Genomic DNA, 20,431 nt, shown 5'->3' with positions numbered 1-20,431 from the left:
TGTGTACTCATGAATATTTGTTTTATGATTTGGATTATAATCCAATACATGTTATTTACTTTCTTGCACAGATTGTTCCCTCTTTGGCCGCTGGAAGCTCTTGCAGTTGGCTCACGTGTCCCTTTGACACAGCTCCAACATCGTGGGGCGTTTTTTTTTAAAGCATGGCCTTAGTTTCTGGCACTATCAGCCGTTTCAGGTTTATCTCCTATATTCCCTGCTCTGTTTTTCTTACTGGAGAATGGTAGTGGAAACCAAGATCTGGGTGCTAGGTCTGCTTATTGTTACTGGTGTGCCATTGCTTCTAGGCCCTCTCAGCTGATGGAACAAGAAAATACGTATGTGTATACTAGCGCATACATATACATGTATCCATAAATATTTCCTTATGTATCCATCTATATCAGCCTAATATAAGTTCACATTGATGTTGGAGACATGATTTTAGCTTCTGGAAAATTATGCTGTAGAAATCTTAAAAAGTGAAACAGCAGTTTATTTCCTGCCTGAAATTTCTATTTTGTTTCTATGACCATGACAGATTTTCTGGATGTCTTTTCCAGCTCTAAGATTTTAAGACTGACCACTTTGTAGTTTGGGAAGCCAGCTGATTGGTTTAATTCTGTGAGCACTAGATGGGCATTCCACATGCTAGTGCTGCCCAGGAAGGAGGAGTCAGGCTTTTTGGTGCCATGAGCTAGGACGTTTTCCCCAGTGAAGCGAGAACACAATTGGAGAAGGAGGTGGCTTTTAGGGAGTCAGATCACTTATCCAACATGTGGACTCCTGCAAGCATCTGGGAATTCTAACTTGTTCTTGAAAAACTTCTGTCCAAATTCTAGGAAGAAGAACGCCTAAATAAACTCAGACTTGAAAGCCAAGGCTCCCCTGAAAGTAAGTTGCCCCTGCCGTTGCGGCAGTTACCAGTTAACTGTGACAGAGTTGGGGGAATGGATGAGTGTGAAACGGCAGTAGCGCTCATATTATGTAGGTGAATTTATGAGAAATGCTTAATGTCCAGTGCTTAAGCTGTACACACCCACATCACAAGCCTTACTTTTAAATGTTCCCCTTCTGGCGAGGGCCTAACATCATATAAGTATAGCAAGGGTGATGTAGCAGATTGGAAGAGCCTCGGTCTCCTGGACTGACCTAGTGATGGGTGGTCGCAAGTCCTGCCTAGACGTGGAAGTGACAGCATAAGTCCATGACGATACTTCTTCCAGCCTGGTGTTTTTGTCCCAACTGAGATCTTAAGGGCTTTGGTTGTCAACCTTAAAAATGGAGAGTATTCTGTATAGTCCTGCTGTTCATTAAACTTTTAAAAATCCAGCTCTCTTTCTATCTGTCCAAGCAAAAAGCTCTGTAAGTGTTTTATCTTCGGGGTGTCATAGATTAAATTCAGCAGCTGTCTGTTAAATCCGTGCTATGTAGAAGCACTGCACCAGGCCCTTGAGATGTGGAGCCAGTGAATCCATCATAGCACCTGTGCTCAGAGAGCTCCCGTTCTGGTAGGAGGACCATGCTGAAAAGCAGAGTGAAGGAAGGATTCCTCCTATGTCCTACACTGAACGTTTCAAGTTGTGGTGGCACTTGATTGGCGTGCCAGGGAACATTTTAGAGCTGTGGTTTACAAAGCATGTTCCATGCTACCTCAGGGGTTCCCAGAGATGCTTTGGAAGGACAGGCCAAGCAAGCAGGTCCACTTCAATCAGAGCAGCTTGGCTTTTGTGTTTTATGTATTGGGTTTTTTTTGAAAAATAGGTTTTATTGCTTTAAAACAATTGAATAACCACTAATTTAGAGGAATTTTCTGCTTCAGAAAAGCAGAGGAAGGGAGAGGCTTAGTGGAGGTGAAGAATAACGTAAAGAGGCCACCTTGAGATTTAAATTAATTTTGGGGGGAGAGGGTACAGCTCAGTGATAGAGCACGTGCCTAGCATGGATGAGGTCCTGGGTTCAACCCCCAATATCTCCATTAAATAAAATAAAACAAATGAACGAATGAACCTGATTACCTCCCCTACCAAAAAATAAATTAAATAAATAACAATTTTATACTAAAAAAATTAATTTTTGTGTGTGTTTTAGAGGGATTAACTTCTGAAATATGTAAAAAATTCATATATATGGATGGATTTTTTTAAGGATGTTAGAAAAATATTTTAACTGTTTTATCTAAATTCATAAAGTTTCTTGATGAAAAAAGTTCTTTATGATGGGGAAGTGTAATACATTTTGGGTGTTTTAAAGAAAAAAATTTTAATTAGTTAAATGTTACCAGAAGTCTGACTTTTTTGGCCCCTTAGGGATAAGGCTGCTTTTGATTGACCACAGAAAGCCTGATTATTTGAGTATTAACCAGTTGTCTATGCAGAGTATCTATGGAGCAGCACAGATAGGTGGCTACAAAAATATGTAGGTAGGAATAAATACGTAGCAGCAACATCCAAACTCCGTGGCTCTTCTCAAGAATTATCCTTTCCTTTGTCCTATTGCTTTGACTCAACTGTAACTCCTTACACTTCCTTAATTCCATAATTGGCTGTGTCTTCACCAGCCCTTAGGCTGTAGGCAAAATTAATGTCCCTTATTCTCCTTCCTGCCTCTCTCGGTTTGTAATTTTCCTCCTTTGTTTGTGTTCTCATTCTACCCACCTTTCAAAGCCCCGATGAGACACCTCATCCATGCAGCCTTGTCTGATTCATGTGGCTCCAGTCAAACGTCCTTTTCTCACCTTGAAATTTTCAAAAGACGTTTTCTGTCACTCTTAGTCTTTTAATACAGTTTTTGGATTGTGAACTCTTTGAAGGCAGCGTCAAGTCTTTACCGTCTTGAATCTCAGTAGTGCTACTCATAGTTTCTTGCACATTGTAGGTGTTCAGTTAATACTTGGTTGAATGGATATATGATCAAATATCAGAATGTTTTTCATCATTGTTTCTCTCTCTTTGAACTAGTTGGACCTGCATGACCTTATATAATTCTAGAAAAGAAGAAACTGTAGATTATATCAAGATGACAAGAGCAAGAGCTGGGTTTAGCTTTATTTCCCTTTAATGCCTCCTAAGCTAGTCAGTCATTCTTTGCCAGAAGTAATTTTCCTTTTTCCTTCTTGGATTTGTTATGTCTGTATACTTACCCTTCAAGGCTGTGAGGGGAAAGACTGTTGAAAACATACCTTGGACTGTAATGTTCCTCAAATGCTTCCATATCTGTTTCTCTATAGGACCAGGAACGCAGGTTGGTGCAGGCCTGGGCCAGATACTTGTGGGGGAGCTTAGGGCACTCAAGTAGGAAAGAGGGATGAAGTCATCCAAGGATGCCCCCCACATCCCTCTCCCACTGTGACTACTGCTTTTGACAGCTTCCTGCCTTGCTTTACTTTTCAGCTCTTACAAGCTTGAAGAAAGGATACTTGTTCATGTATAATTTTGTGCAGTTTTTGGGATTCTCCTGGATATTTGTCAATATGACTGTGCGATTCTTTATCCTGGGAAAAGGCAAGTACAGAATTTCAAAGCCAGTTTTTTCAGTAGTTTAATCCACTGTTCACCAAAAGTAACACTCTGCCTTTGGTATTAACAATAATCCCCCATATTTGTGTAGCACTTCATGCCTTTCATCGTGCTTTCACATCTCTTACTTCCCATGGCCTTGAGAAATAGGCAGACTGGATACTCCGTCCATTTAACAGGTGAGGAAAGAGGCTTAGATATGGTCAAAGAAATGGTCCACATCCACCCAGCTAGCCAGAGGCACATCTTGGGCTAGAATCCCTTTCTTATTTACTGCTTGATAGTTCATTTATAACTAAGTAAATTGATGGGATTCTCCCAGTGTCAAAATTATACAAGCCCTAAAGGGATCTCACCCCTTTGAAGCCTACATAGATTCTCAAATGGACTATTTTAAAACTGAATGAGGGGAGGGTATAGCTCAGTGATAGAATGTGTTCCTGGCATGCATGAGGTTCTGGGTTCGATCCCCAGTACCTCAATTTAGATAAATAAAAATTTTTTAAAAACTGAATGAAAAGACTGTCACATAAAGAATAAATTAATTTACATTTTACCAGAATTCTGGCCAAGGTAAATGACAATGGAATGTTTTTGAGAATACGATCTAAAGTATTCTGAAATTTTATTGTGAACAATAAATAGATAATAAAAATTGGAGAAGAAACAGTAGGGGAGAGGACTTTACCTGATATGAAAGATACGTATATGATATATATATATATATGATAAAAAAGAGTCATAAATCAATGGAAAGGGAAATATTATCTAATCATTTTTTATTGGATAGGAACTCTAATAATGTTTTCAAGGAAAATTGGTTAGGTGTGGGTGCATGAGGGAGGCAAAGACAACAGTCAAGGGAAGCCTCCTGCACTGTTGGTGGGAATGCAGTTTGGTGCAGCCATTATAGAAAACAGTATGGAGATTTCTCAAAAAACTAAAAATAAACTTACAAGTGTGATCCAGCAGTCCCACTCCTGGGCATATATCCAGAGGGAACTTTAATTCAAAAAGATACATGCACCCCAGTGTTCATAGCAGCACTATTTACGGTAGCCAAGACATGGAAACAACTTAAATGTCTATCGACAGATGACTGGATAAACAAGTTGTGATAAATTTGTACAATGGAATACTACTCATCCATAAAGAAAGAATAAAATAATGCCATTTGCAGCAATGAATGGGCCTGCAGATTGTCATTCTAAGTGAAGTAAGCCAGAAAGAGAAAGAAAAATACCGTATGGTATCACTTATATGTGGAATCTAAAAAAAAAAAAAAGACAAGTGAACTTATTTACAAAACAGAAACAGACTCACGGACATTGAAAACAAACTTATGGTTATCAGGGTGGGGAGGGTGTAGGAAGGGATAAATTAGGAATTTGAGATTTGCAGATATTAACTACTATATATAAAATAAACAACACATTCATACTGTATATAGCACAGGGCACTATATTCCATATCTTATAGTAACCTATAATGAAAAAGAATATGAAAACGAATATATTTGTGTATATATATGACTGAACTATTATGCTGTACACCAGAAATTGACACAACGTTGTAAACTGACTATACTTCAAAAAAAAAAAAAGATTAAAAGCATATTGATTTGAGCAGCATGGGGATGGAGGGTTGGTAGAAAACTGCAGCAAATATCAGCAAGTGTTGGCTTTTCTTTTACATATAAAGAACTTGTACAAATTGATTTTAAAATGTGAAAACTCCACCCAGTAGGTAAATAAACAGAAGTCATGCACAGGCAGTTCATAAGAGGAAATAAAACTACTTCACCATACAGCAAAATGTTTAACTCAGTAATGAAGGAAACGAGAAACAAAATACTATTTTTTATCTATCAGTTTTGCAAAGTTATAGAAGATACCTAATTCAAGGCAACATATGTTAAAATAAGAACAACAGTGGTTTCTGGGAGGGTACATAAGTACAGCTCTTTTGGAAAATCATTTTGCAAGGAGCATCAAGAACCTTAACTCTTCATATCCTTGAACTTGGTGGTTTCACTTCGGGAAATACATTCTAAAGAAATAATTGAAACTGCAAGAAAAGCTTTTTCAAAACGACATACATTATGGCATTCTTTACATCAGTGGCAAATTAGAAACTGCCTAAATGTCCATCAGTGAAGGATTGCTTTAGATTCTTCACTCAGTGGAATGTTGTGAAGCAAATATAAAATATTTAAACAGTTTGTAATAATATAGAAAAATACTTATAATAGGCTAAAAAAGGAATGTATAAATTTGTTCTAGAGTTTGATCACACAGTACAAAAAGGAGAAAAAAATTGAGCCAATAAATGCGAAATGATTAGAAGGAAAGGTACCATTTTCAAATGGTTTGAATGGATAATTTAAGGTTTTTTTCTTTATTTTATAAAGTAAATATGAAGAAAAATATAAGTATAATGGAAAATATAAACTATTTAAAAGGAGAAAAAAATCCTGTAGACCATTTTATTCTTCAGTTTTAAATTTTCCCACCTGAAGTTTGTAGTTAAGTCTAGAATCATTTGAAAGAAGTGCACATTGTTTTTCTGCTTTCTTAACACCTCGGAATTCTCCAAAACACAGCAGCAGGCTAATGAAAAACTCCTCAAATGCCTAGTATCTTATGTGTAACCAGAGGTCTATAGATGAGTTATTTAAAGAAACAAATGAAATCTCAGAGTTATTTCAGATCTGTAGCTCTTACTACTATGGATTTATCACAAGTCCCATGGAATGAATAGGGACATTCAAATACATAAATAATTTATTTAACCTAACATAACTGGATTGATTTTGAATGTTCCTGTGCAAGTCTGCTGGCGTTAGATGATCCTGTCCAAAAGCTGCTCAGTTACCTGAGTCTTGTGTTTAAAGTGAGCTGCCTGAATTTGTAATTTCTTGTTTTCGCTCTGAGCCCTTCCTAACCACCTACTGGAATGGAGCTTCTGTTTTAATTCTTCCCTTATCAGACCTCAAAGGTTGTAGTAAAGATCTGGGGCTTGCCCTCTGCAGTTTTCTCTTTTTCCTTAAAGGATGTTGGTGAATAGCAAATTCCACAAATGTACTTGTTTCTCCATGTAAACATGTCTGTACTTAATGTGTCATGCTAAGGAAATAGTAAACTCTTGGTTTTATATAGAAACTCTTGCTTGAGTTTGTCTATCTCTATTAAGGAATACTTATTTATTAAATAAATTAAACTTTTTTTCTAATTATAAAAATGTGTTAATTACCTAACGACATAAATGAAACAAAACAAAAAAGCTCTACCGTAATCCCGTCTGTCAGAGCAACAGATTCTTGGCACCTTGTTGTGTATATTTCCAAACCCACATAATTTAGGAACAGTTCCTAAAGTGGAATTATAAGATTAAAGGGCATACTGTTTTTAAGGATTCTGACATATACTGCCCAGAAAGAGCATACTATTTATGCTACTACTATTTGACTCTATATCCATTAACATATGAGTGCCTTTTAGTACTTACATAAAGTTTTTCCGTAGCATAAAATTAAAAGGACTGATTTAACAAAGTTTGGTAAATAGGGGAAAACCAGGGAGGAGGTGTCGGGGGGATGGAAAGGGAGATGAAGAAGCCATTGCCCATCACTATTAATATTTCCATACATTTCCTTTTAGTCTTTTTTTCTCCTGCAGTTAAAAGCTATAATCATACTATGTGCAGTTTTGCCTCTTGTTTTTAGAACAATATTATAAGTATGTTGATGCTATTAATCCTTTGTAACTATCATTTTAGAGATCAGATTTCTATTCTTGAATTGAAACAAGGATGAATTTCCCGTAAACTCAGCCAAAGCAACAAGCTCTAATGTTTATTTACCATGTGCCAGATCTTAAGTCATAAATTTTCTAGTTCATAATAATGGAGGACCTAATTTTTCAAAGATAATTTGTCCAAGAAATTAAAAACTGAATCCCCTTAAAAAGGATACCAGGGGGAGAAGCAAGGTGGTGGAGTAGAAGGACGCTGGTAGCTCACTCTCTCCCACAAATACACCAAAACTCACATGTACGGACCCACTGAGCCAACCAGAGCACCTGCGGAACTCCAACAGAACATCACCCTCTTCGAAAGACAAAGATGCTAAACGTCTGGTAGGATAAAAGGAAAAAAGAAAGACGAGAAAGCAAAACAGTGAGGGACTGGTTCCACGGGGAGGCAGTGGCAAAGAAGGACTAGTGCTCGTTCGCTGGGTCTCCCCCCTCCAATGGAGAGGCCAACGGGATGGAGGGGGAGCCTCGGAGGCCCAGATCTGCCCCGAGCACCCCTTAACCAACAGAACTACGTTAAACAGGCCCAGAGGGTCCCTGTGACACCCAGCCCAAGACGCGAGCTGGCAGCTGGGGGCCGGGCCAGGCTGCCAGAGCCGGGCGGAGGACTGGGGCGGCTGCACTGAGGCAGCCCCGGGGGACTGCAGGGTGCTGCGCGCCATGGCTGGGAGGGGATACTGGAGCAGAACAACCTCTGTCCCTCATAAATAGCGGAAAAATGCAAAGCAACACAGCTTGTGTGCCCTGGGGGGAGGGGCGCTGTAGCCTAGGTCTCCTCAGACCCATGACGCCATTACTGGACCTTCTCACGAGAAGAGAGATGGGGCACAGCCTCCTCTGCGCAGCACCTGGGCAGGGGCGGGGCCGAGACCTGAATCCTCACCTGGGGGCTCCGCAACCTCCTAGGCAGGACTGAGGCTTGTTTACAGCCTGAGGCAGATAGGATCTTTCTGCCCTGGCACCCCAGAGAACTTGCACCACCAAGACAAACAGTGAGCTGAGATTTGGCATGGAGCGGGGCCAGGGCCGTTCCGCAGTCTTCCCCGAGCTGGCCTACGGAGCACCGACCTGAGGCAGAGCGGGCAGTTGCACAGAGCAGCGGAGCGACCAGTGCTGGGAGAGGGCGGGCGGCCACCCGCCTTCCTGGCAGGAACGCAGCACCTGACCACAGTGCTAGGAGTGGGCACGATCCGCCCTCCTGCCTCTCCTGAGCACAGCATCTGACTGCAACATCGGGAGGGGTAGTAACCCGCCCACCCACTGGTGCCAGAGCGATATGGGTAATATGAAGAATCAGAGGAACCACTCCCAATTAAAAAATCAAGAGAAATCCCCTGAAAGCACGATCAAGGAAATAGACGTTGATGGCCTACTATATCAAGATTTCAAAAAAAGAAGTGATCAAAGTACTGAAGGAACTAAAAAAAATAGTGTTTAGAGATATAAAACATGTCAAAAATGAAATAGAAGCTATAAAGAAGAACCAAGTAGAATTAGTAAACTCATTTGCTGAGATGAGAGCTGACCTAAAGTCTGTACAAAGCAGGCTAGATAATGTAGAGGAACATATAAGTAACCTAGAAGACAAGACAACAGAAAGCACCCAATCAGAACAGCTGAGAGAAAAACAAATAAAAAACAATGAAAACAATATAAGGGACCTATGGGCTAATATAAAGTGTGCCAATCTATGCATAATAGGGGTTCCAGAAGGGGAAGAAAGAACAAAGGGTATTGAAAAGGCATTTGAAGAAATCATGACTGAAAACTTCCCAAACCTAAAGAAGGAATCAGATATCCAAGTACAGGAGGCTCAGAGGGTCCCAAACAGGAAGAACCCAAACAGACCCACACCAAGATATATCCTAATCAAGATGGCCAGAGTCAAGGATAAAGAAATGATCCTAAAGCAGCAAGAGAAAAACAAAGAGTGAGTTACAAGGGAACCCCCATAAGGCTCTCAGCTGATTTCTCTACACAAACACTACAGGCCAGAAGGGAATGGCAAGATATATTCAAAGTCCTGAATGAAAAAAAGATGCAGCCTAGGATACTCTATCCAGCAAGGCTATCCTTTAGAACAGAAGGAGAGATAAAGAACTTCACAGACAAGCAAAAACTAAAAGAGTTTAGCAACACTAAACCCATGCTAAAAGAAATACTGACAGGTCTATTCTGAATAGAAAAGAAGCAGGATGCTATAAAAATGAGAAACTCATAACTGGAAAGGAGATAACTGCCATGAATTACAAATAGAATAAACACAAAATTGTAAAAGAAGACATCTAAATCATTAAGAGTGAGAGAGGGAAGCAAGGAAAGCCACTGTGGAAAACGGTATGGAGATTCCTCAAAATACTAGGAATAGACTTACCGTATGACCCAGGAATCCCACTCCTGGGCATATATCCAGAAGGAACCCTACTTCAAAAAGACACCTGCACCCCAATGTTCATAGCAGCACTATTTACAATAGCCAAGACATGGAAACAGCTTAAATGTCCATCAACAGATGACTGGATAAAGAAAAGGTGGTGTATTTATACAGTGGAATACTATTCAGCCACAAAAACCAACATGACGCCATTTGCAGCAATGTGAATGTTCCTGGAGAATGTCATTCTAGGTGGAGTAGTCCAGAAAGAGAAGGAAAAATACCATATGAGATCTCTCATACGTGGAATCTAAAAAAAAAATAAAAAGAAAGAACATAAATACAAAACAGAAATAGACTCATAGACATAGAATACAAACTTGTGGTTGCCAAGGGGGTGGGGGGTTGGGAAGGGACAGACTGGGATTTTACAATGTAGAATAGATAAACAAGATTATACTGTATAGCACAGGGAAATATATACAGGATCTTGTGGTAGCTCACAGCGAAAAAAAATTGTGACAATGAATATATGTATGTTCATGTATAACTGAAAAATTGTGCTCTACACTGGAATTTGACACAACATTGTAAAATGACTATTACTCAATAAAAAAAAAAGTTAAAAAAAAAAGATATCAGAATTTCACTGTAAACGTTGACAAAAAGATTTGATTGGAATTTTGTCTTGACAGGGGACATTTAAAATTATGAATAATTTTTTTGTCTTATATATAGCAAAATTTGATTGTATTTTTGCATGCTTCAAAGAAAAGAATTCATCAAATTTTGAACTTACTGGTGAAATTTTTCTGGCAAAATTATACAGTAACACTATATACCATTCTTTTTCACATTTGACTTCACAGCAGGATTGCAAAGCAGATCATTTTTGTGAAAATATTAGAAGGTTTCTTCAGTCTTTGCAGGGGCCTCTTTTACTCACTTGATATTTAAACCATACTCTTTTGAGGCATCTGCGGTGTCATCCTTGTTGGTGGTAGCTTGCCTAACTCTGGCAGTTCTCCAGGGCACTACTTGTATTTAATAGGCAGGGAAGCAGGAATCCTAAACCTTCTATAATGTGCAGGACAAAGACTTGTACAGCCCAAGATGTCAGTGGTTCCCTGATTGAGAAACACTGCAGAGAGGAATGTAGGAATGCAGGACCTCAAGTGAGCATCAGTGTGAAAAGTAAAGGATATTAAATGATGGACCACTCCAAATTGAAACCACGTTTGTTGACCTCATATAAGTAGTAACTGTCATTTTAAATTGTTATATAATATTCCATGAGCTAAATATACCCTAGTTTATTCAAATTTTCTGTACTCTTAGGCTTAGACCATTTCTACTTCAGTGCACTTAGAAACACATAGTATTTCTATCTTGTTCCTAAAATTTTTTTCTTCTTGCATTTTAGACTTTTTGCTTAGGATAGTTTCTCAGAAAAAGAATGATTAGGATTAAATGTATAAATACAGTTAAGATTTTTGAAAATTAATTTTATTTCAATACTTTTGTACCTCTGCATTTATGTATAATTGTACAATTTTTGAGATGTTAAAAGGCTCGATTGCATTCAATATATGTGATACAGTTTTAGTTTATTGATGAGATAATGGATCTGAAAAGAATTATTATTTAAGTGCCAGATACATAGATTTTTTAGCATGTAATAACTGAGTAAAGTCTAGGTATGCTTTATTTCTGGCCTTTTAAAATTGAGAAGGGCGTACAGGGTTTATGTGTTAACTCTCTGGTAACCTGTAGAATTTATTATTCAGGCTCACGGAGGTCTGCTCTCCTCCAGCTTAGTTGGATAGTGAACTTGAATTTGACTGGATATTTATTATACTTTTCCTAAAATTCCTTTCATGTAAGGAGTTAGCTAATTTGCGAAGTAATTCTCTTGGAGTTTGCCAGTGGATTTACCCTTAATGTGTATTTGTCCCACAGAGTCCTTCTATGACACATTCCACACCATGGCTGACATGATGTATTTCTGCCAGATGCTGTCAGCTGTGGAAACTATCAATGCAGCAATTGGAGTCACTCAGTCGCCAGTGATGCCTTCTCTTATCCAGGTATCGTACAGTTGAGCTCAAGGGTGGAGAACGAAAGATTTTAATGTTTATTTAGTAGACAGACTTTTGCCATTTCAGGTCTATTTCACTGTTTATAATATCTTCATGGAATCACAAAGTTATAAAAAGTGCCTTAAAACCAAGGAAGCTTGATTCTCAGGCAGGAGTGGAAAATCCTACCCTCAGTCTTCAGAGATAGGGACGTGCTTGGCCTTCTCCCACCCTGGGTTGATGGAGGTAGTGTAATACCTAGGAATTCTTTTCACTTTGGTGACTCTTCTGACTCATGGGGGGAGTTTCCTCACATCTGTGTTGTTTCCTGATATTTGGAAGATTGCTTTCAGGCATGGGGCATCAGAATCTTCCAGCCTCCTTGCCCTGTTTCCTAGCCATGCAATTACACGTTATTAAATACCACCCACCCAGACTCAGGGGGAACCAAGTGATTGTTGGTTAGTCTCTTCTAGAAATTCTTTTTATAGTTTGCCCTTTACTGGCATACTAGCTCTGGCATTCTGATAGTATCAGCTGCATGGTGAAGGGTGTTAATACAATAGCCTTGTTATTTCTAGGGTTTCTGTCCTTGGAAAGAGGCTGTTTTGTTTAGTTTAAAAAAAATAAAAGGGGGTAATGAGTGACCCACTAATACGGAATAATATTTTTTGTATATCAAAGACTAGTACAAGTAAGCATCAGCTTAGAATTTCTAGGACAAGATAGATGGGACAGGTTCAGTGTCATCACGCTGCATGGCTCCAGCGAGTGCCACTCGTGTAGAATACAAGGTAAGTGAGGCCTTCTGGAGCTGGGCAATGCCATGTGCGTCAACAGGGATGAATCTCGGGAATATAGCATTGGTCGCAGAATAATACAGGTAGCGTATTTCAGAAAGTTTAAAAACAGGCAAAATGAAACCTACTGTTTGAGGAGTACATACATAGGCAGTAAGCCTGTATAGACAAGCAGTGGGACGGTTAACACGAGGTAGTGGTTACTTACGGGGGAAGCGGGTGGTGCCACGCTGGTAATGTTCTGTTTCTTCACTTGGGTTATGCAGACGCAAGTGTTCGTCTGCCAGTGTTCTTTAAACTGTGTTTGAATGCGTGTGTGTATTTTTAAAAATATACTATTCATGATGATATATTTTTACACACACACATCTATCCAGAAAGACTGGTATGGGCAATTTAACTTGTGCCAAGTTGTTCTCAGTCTTTTTCTGTTTACCTTGAATTTAGATTTCAGATAACACATTTATGTGGGTTTTTTAAAAAATATATTTTTAACCTTCTTTCTCTCTTTTGGGTCCTTTTCATAGCTTCTTGGAAGAAATTTCATTTTGTTTATCATCTTTGGCACCGTGGAAGAAATGCAGAACAAAGCTGTGGTTTTCTTTGTGTTCTATATATGGAGCACAGTTGAAATTTTCAGGTGGGTAGAAATGCCAGGGTGGTGTCTGAGGGCCTCTCCCACTCTGGAGCAGCTCTCTCCTTGAGGAAGCTGCTGTCTTTCCCAGAGCCTCATTTGTTTTGAGATTAAGTTTCCATGTGTGGAGAGTTCTGCCTGCCTCTATGTGCTCTGCAAAGGTGAGGCCGAGGTTTTTTGTTTTTTGTTTTTTGTTTTTTGTTTTTTTAAAGCAATCAGTGGATCATAATACCAGCCTGGGCACTGGGGAGCAGAGGGAAAGATCCAGAGAAATGAAAGGTCCATCTTACCCTTCAGGATCTTGCTGTCTAGTTGGTAAGGGAGGACTCATTCACATGGAGAAATTCTTGAAAGGGCTGAAGACACATGAGGTCGAAGGAGCAACCAGGTTGGATGGAACTAGTGAAGACCAGCCTTCTAGAAGGGATGATAGAAATGAATCTTTTACTAGAAGATTGCTGAAGTTTGAATTGACCTCTTACCTGCTTCTTCTATTCTCAGGTGTCAATAGAAGAAATATCTTTAAAAAAATCCAATTAAAGTAGGTGTGTTCTTCTCTACCAGACCATACATGTTACGTACTTCTTCCCTTTTCAGTCAAGTGGAGCATTGGTTTTGCAAACTGACTCCTCAGCTCCAGGTTTGGTGGTATTTTGAGACAGAGAACAGGTGTTAGCAGCCCTAGACTGTAGTCTGTAACCGTGACCCCCAGTACACTCTCTAATCTATTTAACAGAAAGGCAAACGAGATTACGGGTATTTAATATTAACTTCTACTGTTTGGGAAGAAACAGATTTCTTTTTTAATGTCACCTCTTTTTAAATAGATTATGCCTGATTATAGATTAGAGGTCTTTTGTATACTTTAATTTTGGTCATGTTCATTTATGCAGGGAGAGAGTGTCTGTCAAAGTAATTGTCATCTTTACCTTTTTTGGAACATAGATCAGAACTAGGAATAAAGCCAAAAGGCTTCTGAGCATCTGCTCCATTACTGAAAATTTTCAAAGAGGCTCCCTTTGAGACCTAAACTTAGTCTCCCATTATGGAGAATCCCTACCCTTTGAAGACTGGAGGAGGAGCGTGTTGGGAGCTTATAATGCTGGATTAGAATTCTGGTCTGAAGAAGCCGTGTGTGGCTAACTGTGAGGCCAACTATTCTTCTCGAATGATGTCCTAGGGTTGCACTCACTGGCTTTTAATGTGTGAATTCCTTATTTCAATAGGTACCCCTTCTACATGCTTTCCTGCATTGACATGAATTGGAAGGTGCTCACATGGCTTCGTTACACGGTGTGGATTCCCGCATATCCTCTGGGATGTTTGGCAGAAGGTACTTTCAGGAATTCGAGGTTTTAAAATTTAGCTCTAAGGGACAGCTAAGCTGACAGGCCAGACCTTTCTTCCTCCCTCCGCTAGCCTTAGTCTGACATAAGGGTGTTGGACTTTGAAAGAATTTCCTTCTAGTGGCTCTCTTCCATAATACTCCTGGTAACCAGACTGTTCCAAGGAAGTGGCTCATATTGCTAAGGTTTAGAAGCTGGCTGGTCATGCATTGCATGCTTCCTATTTATATGGAATTTTTAATTTCCTAAAGCAAGGTCATATTGATGATTTCATTTTATTCTAACAAACACCTAGTGAGTGGGTCAAGTAGGGATTTTTCTCTCCATTTTATAGAATAGGAAGCTGAAGCCCAGTGCTGTCAAATGACTGTTCTTCATTTTTCTGTCCGTTGTCAGCTTGGAGGCTTATCTCTTAGGAAAGCTAGGGGAAAAAAGAAGAGGCATGAGCCATTTGTGCAAAGGGAGGAGGAAGCATTTTCAACAAACCCAAAACTGAAATTTTGAGGGGATAGAAGATTTTGTCAGTAGATGTGAATGTATTTGATTTGCTTCTGAAAAGTTCTTGTTTCTCCTTTCAGCTGTCTCAGTGATCCAGTCCATTCCAGTATTTAATGAAACAGGAAGATTCAGCTTCACATTGCCATATCCAGTGAAAATCAAAGTTAGATTTTCCTTTTTTCTTCAGATTTATCTCATAATATTATTTTTAGGTAAGTGTTGGCTCGCTAATCCTTTTCCCTGTTACTTCATGGAGGGTAGAGTTAAGTGATTCAAAGTTTTTAAAGTCCTTACTAGAATTTTTATTTCCAAGAGAGTAGTAGTAAGTTAGAAAACAATTACTTTGCAAAACAGATCCATTAGGAGAATATGCTCTGTGTGGAAGTGTTTCTTCCTTCCATCTCTAGTGGTTATCTTCTTGAAATGCTCTTGGTCATTGAATTTATCATAAGATATTTCATGTTTAAAACAATGTAAGACGCTCTTTTAAAACTGAATGAAAAGTTCATTTTACTAACTTCAGTAGCACAGTCCTTATCTAGAGTTTACAGAGGTGGTCATACAGGTGGCAGCAAAAGGAAGGAAGAAGGCAGTAGTGGCCTCCAGTAGCCAAGAGATGTCAGAAAGCTTTCTACCTAACAGTAGGAAAGCCCCTTACTCCTCATGTACAGCCTTGCTTATTTATTAATTTACCTTTATATAAAATCATAAATTCTTGCCTTAATTCAAAAAAACTAAGAACTAAAAGATGGGAAAAAGAAGTAAATCTAAATTACTGCAAATAGAGAGATTTAAAAGCCTTCCTAACTATGAGAACTGTTCACTTTATATAAAGTTCTAGCATACTTTAATGTAATTATATGGATTTCTCCCTGCTTTATGTCACAAAAGTCCTGAGGTGGTCTTAATTATGGCTGTCTGGTCTCCTAGGAACAGAAGGTTGTGACAGCAGATAGTATATTAGTTATCTATTGCTGTGTAACGAATTACCCCAAAACTTAACAGCTTAAGACAACAAACATTTATTATCTCACATGTATTCTGAGGGCCAGGAAGCAGCCTAGCTAGTGGCCCTGACTCAGGGGCCCTCATGAGGTTTCAATCAGGCTGTCAGGTCAGCTGGGGCTACACTTTCTGTGGGCTTGGCTGAGGCTGGAGTATCTACTGCAAGCTCAGTCATGTGGCTGTGGACAGGAGGCTTCAGTTTCCTGCCATAGTACTTCTCCATGTGGCTACTGATGACAAGGCTTCTCCCCAAAGCAAGTGATCTGAGAGAAAGGTAGAAGCCACACTACCTTTTTTTTTGCAGGGGGTTGGGGGGAGCTTAAAAATTTTTATTTATTATTGAACTATATTTGACATATAACACTGTATAAATTTAAGGTATATAATATGTTGATTTGATACACTTATAAACTGTAATATGATTTCCATTGTAGTGATAATTAGCACTTCTAGCATGTCCACACTGCTTTTTATAACCTAATCTCAGAAGTGACAGACTGTCACTTTTGCTGGATTCTGCTGTTGGTTACACAGATCAACCTCGTACGATGTGGCAGGGGATTACACAAGTGCATGACATACCGGGAGGTAGGGATCACTGGGGACCAGCTTGGAGGCTGGCTACCCCAGACAGTGAGAGGGAGACTACAAAGAGTAAACTCAAGAAGTTGGAAAGCCCAGTGTTCTTGGTCATTTGGGGAGAAGAGACCTCCACCCTTTAGGAGCCCCTCTGGGGGTCGGCTATTTCAGAAAGGGTATATAACCCATGCCAGAAATATTTCTAACCAAAAATGTTAAAATGTTTGGTGCTTGAAGGGATTAAGCTTCAATTTGGAAAATATATTCATTAAAAGAGCTATTACTTGATAAATCTAGTATTACTGTAATTAGGCTCCATGAGGTGAACCTACTGAAAGTGTTAAAAAGGAATAAGTATTGGAAAGACCCTTAACATATTTTACTAAAAAAGCTAGAAGCGGGTAGGGTATAGCCCAGGGGTAGAGCACATGCTTAGCATGCACAAGGTCCTGAGTTCAATCCCCAGTACCTCCACCAAAAAAATAAAAATAAATAATTAAAAAGTAAATAAATAAACTTAATTATCACCTAAAAAACCAAACACACAAAAAATTTAAAAGCTAGAAGAGTAGACACACTTTAATGTGCACTAACCTTAGCGGCTTTTTCTTGTGTTACGCTGTTGCACGTTCTAATTTACAAGGTTCTGTACCCATATTTAGTTTGCCTGCAGTGAATATGTAGTTGTTCTTATTCTTCAGAATGAAATAAACTGTAAGTCGGCATAATTTAGAAGCAGCATAACAACAGTCCCATTTGTGTTTTTCTAAAGACACGTTCTCTCACAATAAATGTAAAATAAGTATTTTTAATTGTATTGTATGATGAGGAAACTAGCGTGAGGCTAAGCCACAGAACTACTCAGCAATCACATAGGATTGAAATTTTTTTCTGTCTCTGAAATCCTGTTTTCTAGTTCACTGAATTGTGCTTTCTAGGAAAGTGTCTCATACCTTTTAAGCTGTTGCTTAATACATGTTATTGCATAGCCTTGAATTAAAAATTGTCTTGTCTCCATTTCAGATTTGTGTATTTCATTTTATATAAATTGTACCTTAAAGAAAAAAAAGAATATCAAACTCTAATGGAATTTTTAGGAGTGGAGTATACTAATGTCTGCAGTTTACATTGAAATACACAAAAAATGAGAAAGGAATGGGTAATATCATGAAATAAATATAATAAAAAAGTTAAAATTTAAATCTAGGTGGTGTTCACTGTATAATGATTTAATCTTTTGTATGTTTGAAATTTTTTGTAATAAAATATGAGGGAAAATTAAAAATTAAAATTTAAAATCCACTGGGAAAAAATTGAGTTGTCCCTAGAAGCATTGTTAATATAGTTTGTTCTGAGTTGTACTTCTGAGCAACTCAGTAAGCCAGGGCTGGGATATGAAAAACAGACATCTTTCAGCCCTGCCCCAAGAGCTTCTGCTTATGAACAAGAACACAGATTCTTATTTCTAATTGGCCTCTCTTCTTTTGCAGGGTTATACGTAAATATCCGTCATCTCTATAAACAGCGCAGGCGGCACTTTGGACAAAAAAAGAAAAAGATCCATTAAAAAGAGATTTAGATGACTTCTTGCCAGTTTGAGCCTAATCTATAATTCTTACAGTTTTACCTTCTTGTACTGATGTAAAAGGTTTTTTAAAGTTAAATGATTAAATTCTCAGTGAGGCTGCCTTCCCTTTCCCACAGTAACATTCCTGAATTTACCATATAATCTTAGTGTAGTACTTGCATGACATGGACTCCTGATACCTGATGACAGGTTCATTCTTGTGTATTCTGTTAGTGACAGCAGAAGACAGCCCTCCCCTCCCCACTCCACGTCCAGTCAGTCTGTTTCACACAGGCCAGAGACACTCCTTCAGTGCCCTGACCCTACCAGCTGCTGGCCATTCTTAAAGCTGGAATTTGTTCTTCCCAGCTACTGCTTGTGGAAAAAAACCAGCAAGACTATGTTGCTGTATAGGTGGCTGTGAAGGTGACTCGGGCAGGACTTACTTTTTCTGTACCCAAGGGGCTACTTGTTAAGTGGGGTGGCATTGATTTTTTTGAAAATCAAGTTTGACTCAGTCATTGATAAAACATTTCTGAGTCTGAGTGGGGCTGGAGGACACATGTTACCTCTGAATCTTTTGGCCTCTCTAACAACATCTTACCTGCGTGGGCACAGAGAGGCACAGAGTGATTTGAGAGAAACCAGTCAGAACCCCGGAACACCATGATCACTTACTTCATTCCTAGCTAAATCAGAACTATTTTCAATAGTAAAGAAAGATGAAAGAGTTTGAAAACAATGAGATTATAAGAGTTCCAAAGCCAAATGGCATTACAGGGATCAGAAGGGTCAAACTAGCAGTAAGACAGCTGCTGGCCGTGCAGCCTGTGGCAGACTGGAAACACCAGAGTAAAGCCAGACCAAAGCCCTACAACACTGTCGTGGGCTGTGCACAAAACATAAAGAAAACTGTCTCCCTTCCCCTGCACTGACTGAGTTCATTTGCTTGTGTACCTGGCAGAGTGAGTTGGTGGGATTGTTGTTTTTGAATAGGCCTCAGAAACACCTGCTTTTATTCTGCTGTTCTGCCTGTCTGCAGTAGGACAGTGCCAACAGTGGGAACTTTGGCTGGAGAACCACCAGCTGGGCCTTTAAAAAGATTCTTGGCAGGAAACCCACCAACAGAGGAACTGAAAAAAAGCTAGACATTATGATTTGACCATTGTCAGAAATGTCAGTTTCCCCTAATACTTTCCAAGTAAACCACGTAAATAAGTGTTAGAAGTAATGTCTGTATGTAAGAATTTAAGCTCTTTCTGTTCTGCCATTCCCATCGTTCCTGGGGGAAAGGGGCACTCAGTGGGTTATGCTGTTACTCTGAGCCCAGGTTTGACCTAAAAACATCTGATTAGTATAGGCTGGTTGGTTGTTTTTTTTTTTTTACAAGTTCACTGCACTGCAGGTTATTGTGCATGTCTGCAACTTCTGTCAACATTTGTTTGTGTTTATTAATTTCTGATGTTCTTTCAGCTGACTTTGTATGTGTAACTGGGCAGATCAGCTTTACAGCAGATGATGCTGTATCTGTGTGGCAGAATCTTGTATTCTTAGTGATTGTTATAAACCCCTTTATTGCTGTCTGAGAAAGCAAAAGATGTGTATTTCTATTAAACATTTACAATCAAAATCCTAGTAACTTGTGTTTAAAGATCATTTAGTCTATGGTTTTCAAATTGTTAGCAATAAATTCCTTTGTTTAGACAAAATACTATATAGGCATACCTTGTTTTACTGCATTTCACAAATACTGCATTTTTTACAAATTGAAAATTTGTGGCAACTTTGCGTTGCCAGATGATGGTTAGCATTTTTTAGCAGTAAACAATTTGTTAATCAAGGTAGGCACTGTTTTTAGACATCACGCCACTGTACACTTAATAGATACAGTATAGTATAAACATAGCTTTTTATGTGCTGGGAAACTAAGAAATTCGTGCGACCAGCTTTATTGCCATATTTGCTTTATTGTGGTGGTCTTGGAAGTGAACATGCAGTATCTCCCAGGTATGCCTACTCGGCATGTTAAAGCATGGTTGCTTGGGTTCAAACCTCAGGGAGTAATACCTTCTGAGGTTTACAGAGCAATTTGAAAAGCACTGATGATGTAAATTAAGTTAGATGACTTGCCCAAGGTCATGAAGCCAGCTATTGAACTGGAATCATAACCAACTACAGTGATCGGTCAGGCTCTACCTGGATGGAACCTGGCTCATTAGG

General features: G+C 39.0%; 1 protein-coding gene across 1 annotated transcript in view; it reads left to right on the top strand.

Annotated features, from left to right (window-relative positions):
* The window catches only part of HACD3 (3-hydroxyacyl-CoA dehydratase 3), a 36,802-nt gene extending 16,956 nt beyond the window's left edge, over positions 1–19,846 (top strand). The window contains exons 5-11 of the mRNA XM_006184016.2: positions 843–894; positions 3,393–3,503; positions 11,664–11,791; positions 13,110–13,222; positions 14,443–14,549; positions 15,141–15,272; positions 18,135–19,846. Coding sequence (XP_006184078.1) covers positions 843–894; positions 3,393–3,503; positions 11,664–11,791; positions 13,110–13,222; positions 14,443–14,549; positions 15,141–15,272; positions 18,135–18,211 — 720 coding nt within the window. The 3' untranslated portion in view covers positions 18,212–19,846. The remainder of the gene's footprint in view (positions 1–842; positions 895–3,392; positions 3,504–11,663; positions 11,792–13,109; positions 13,223–14,442; positions 14,550–15,140; positions 15,273–18,134) is intronic.
* The last annotated feature ends 585 nt before the right edge of the window (positions 19,847–20,431 follow it).

Source organism: Camelus ferus, chromosome 6 (assembly GCF_009834535.1).
Source record: "Camelus ferus isolate YT-003-E chromosome 6, BCGSAC_Cfer_1.0, whole genome shotgun sequence".
NCBI classification, from domain to species: Eukaryota; Metazoa; Chordata; class Mammalia; order Artiodactyla; family Camelidae; genus Camelus; species Camelus ferus.
This window is presented reverse-complemented; position numbering and strand designations above follow the sequence as displayed.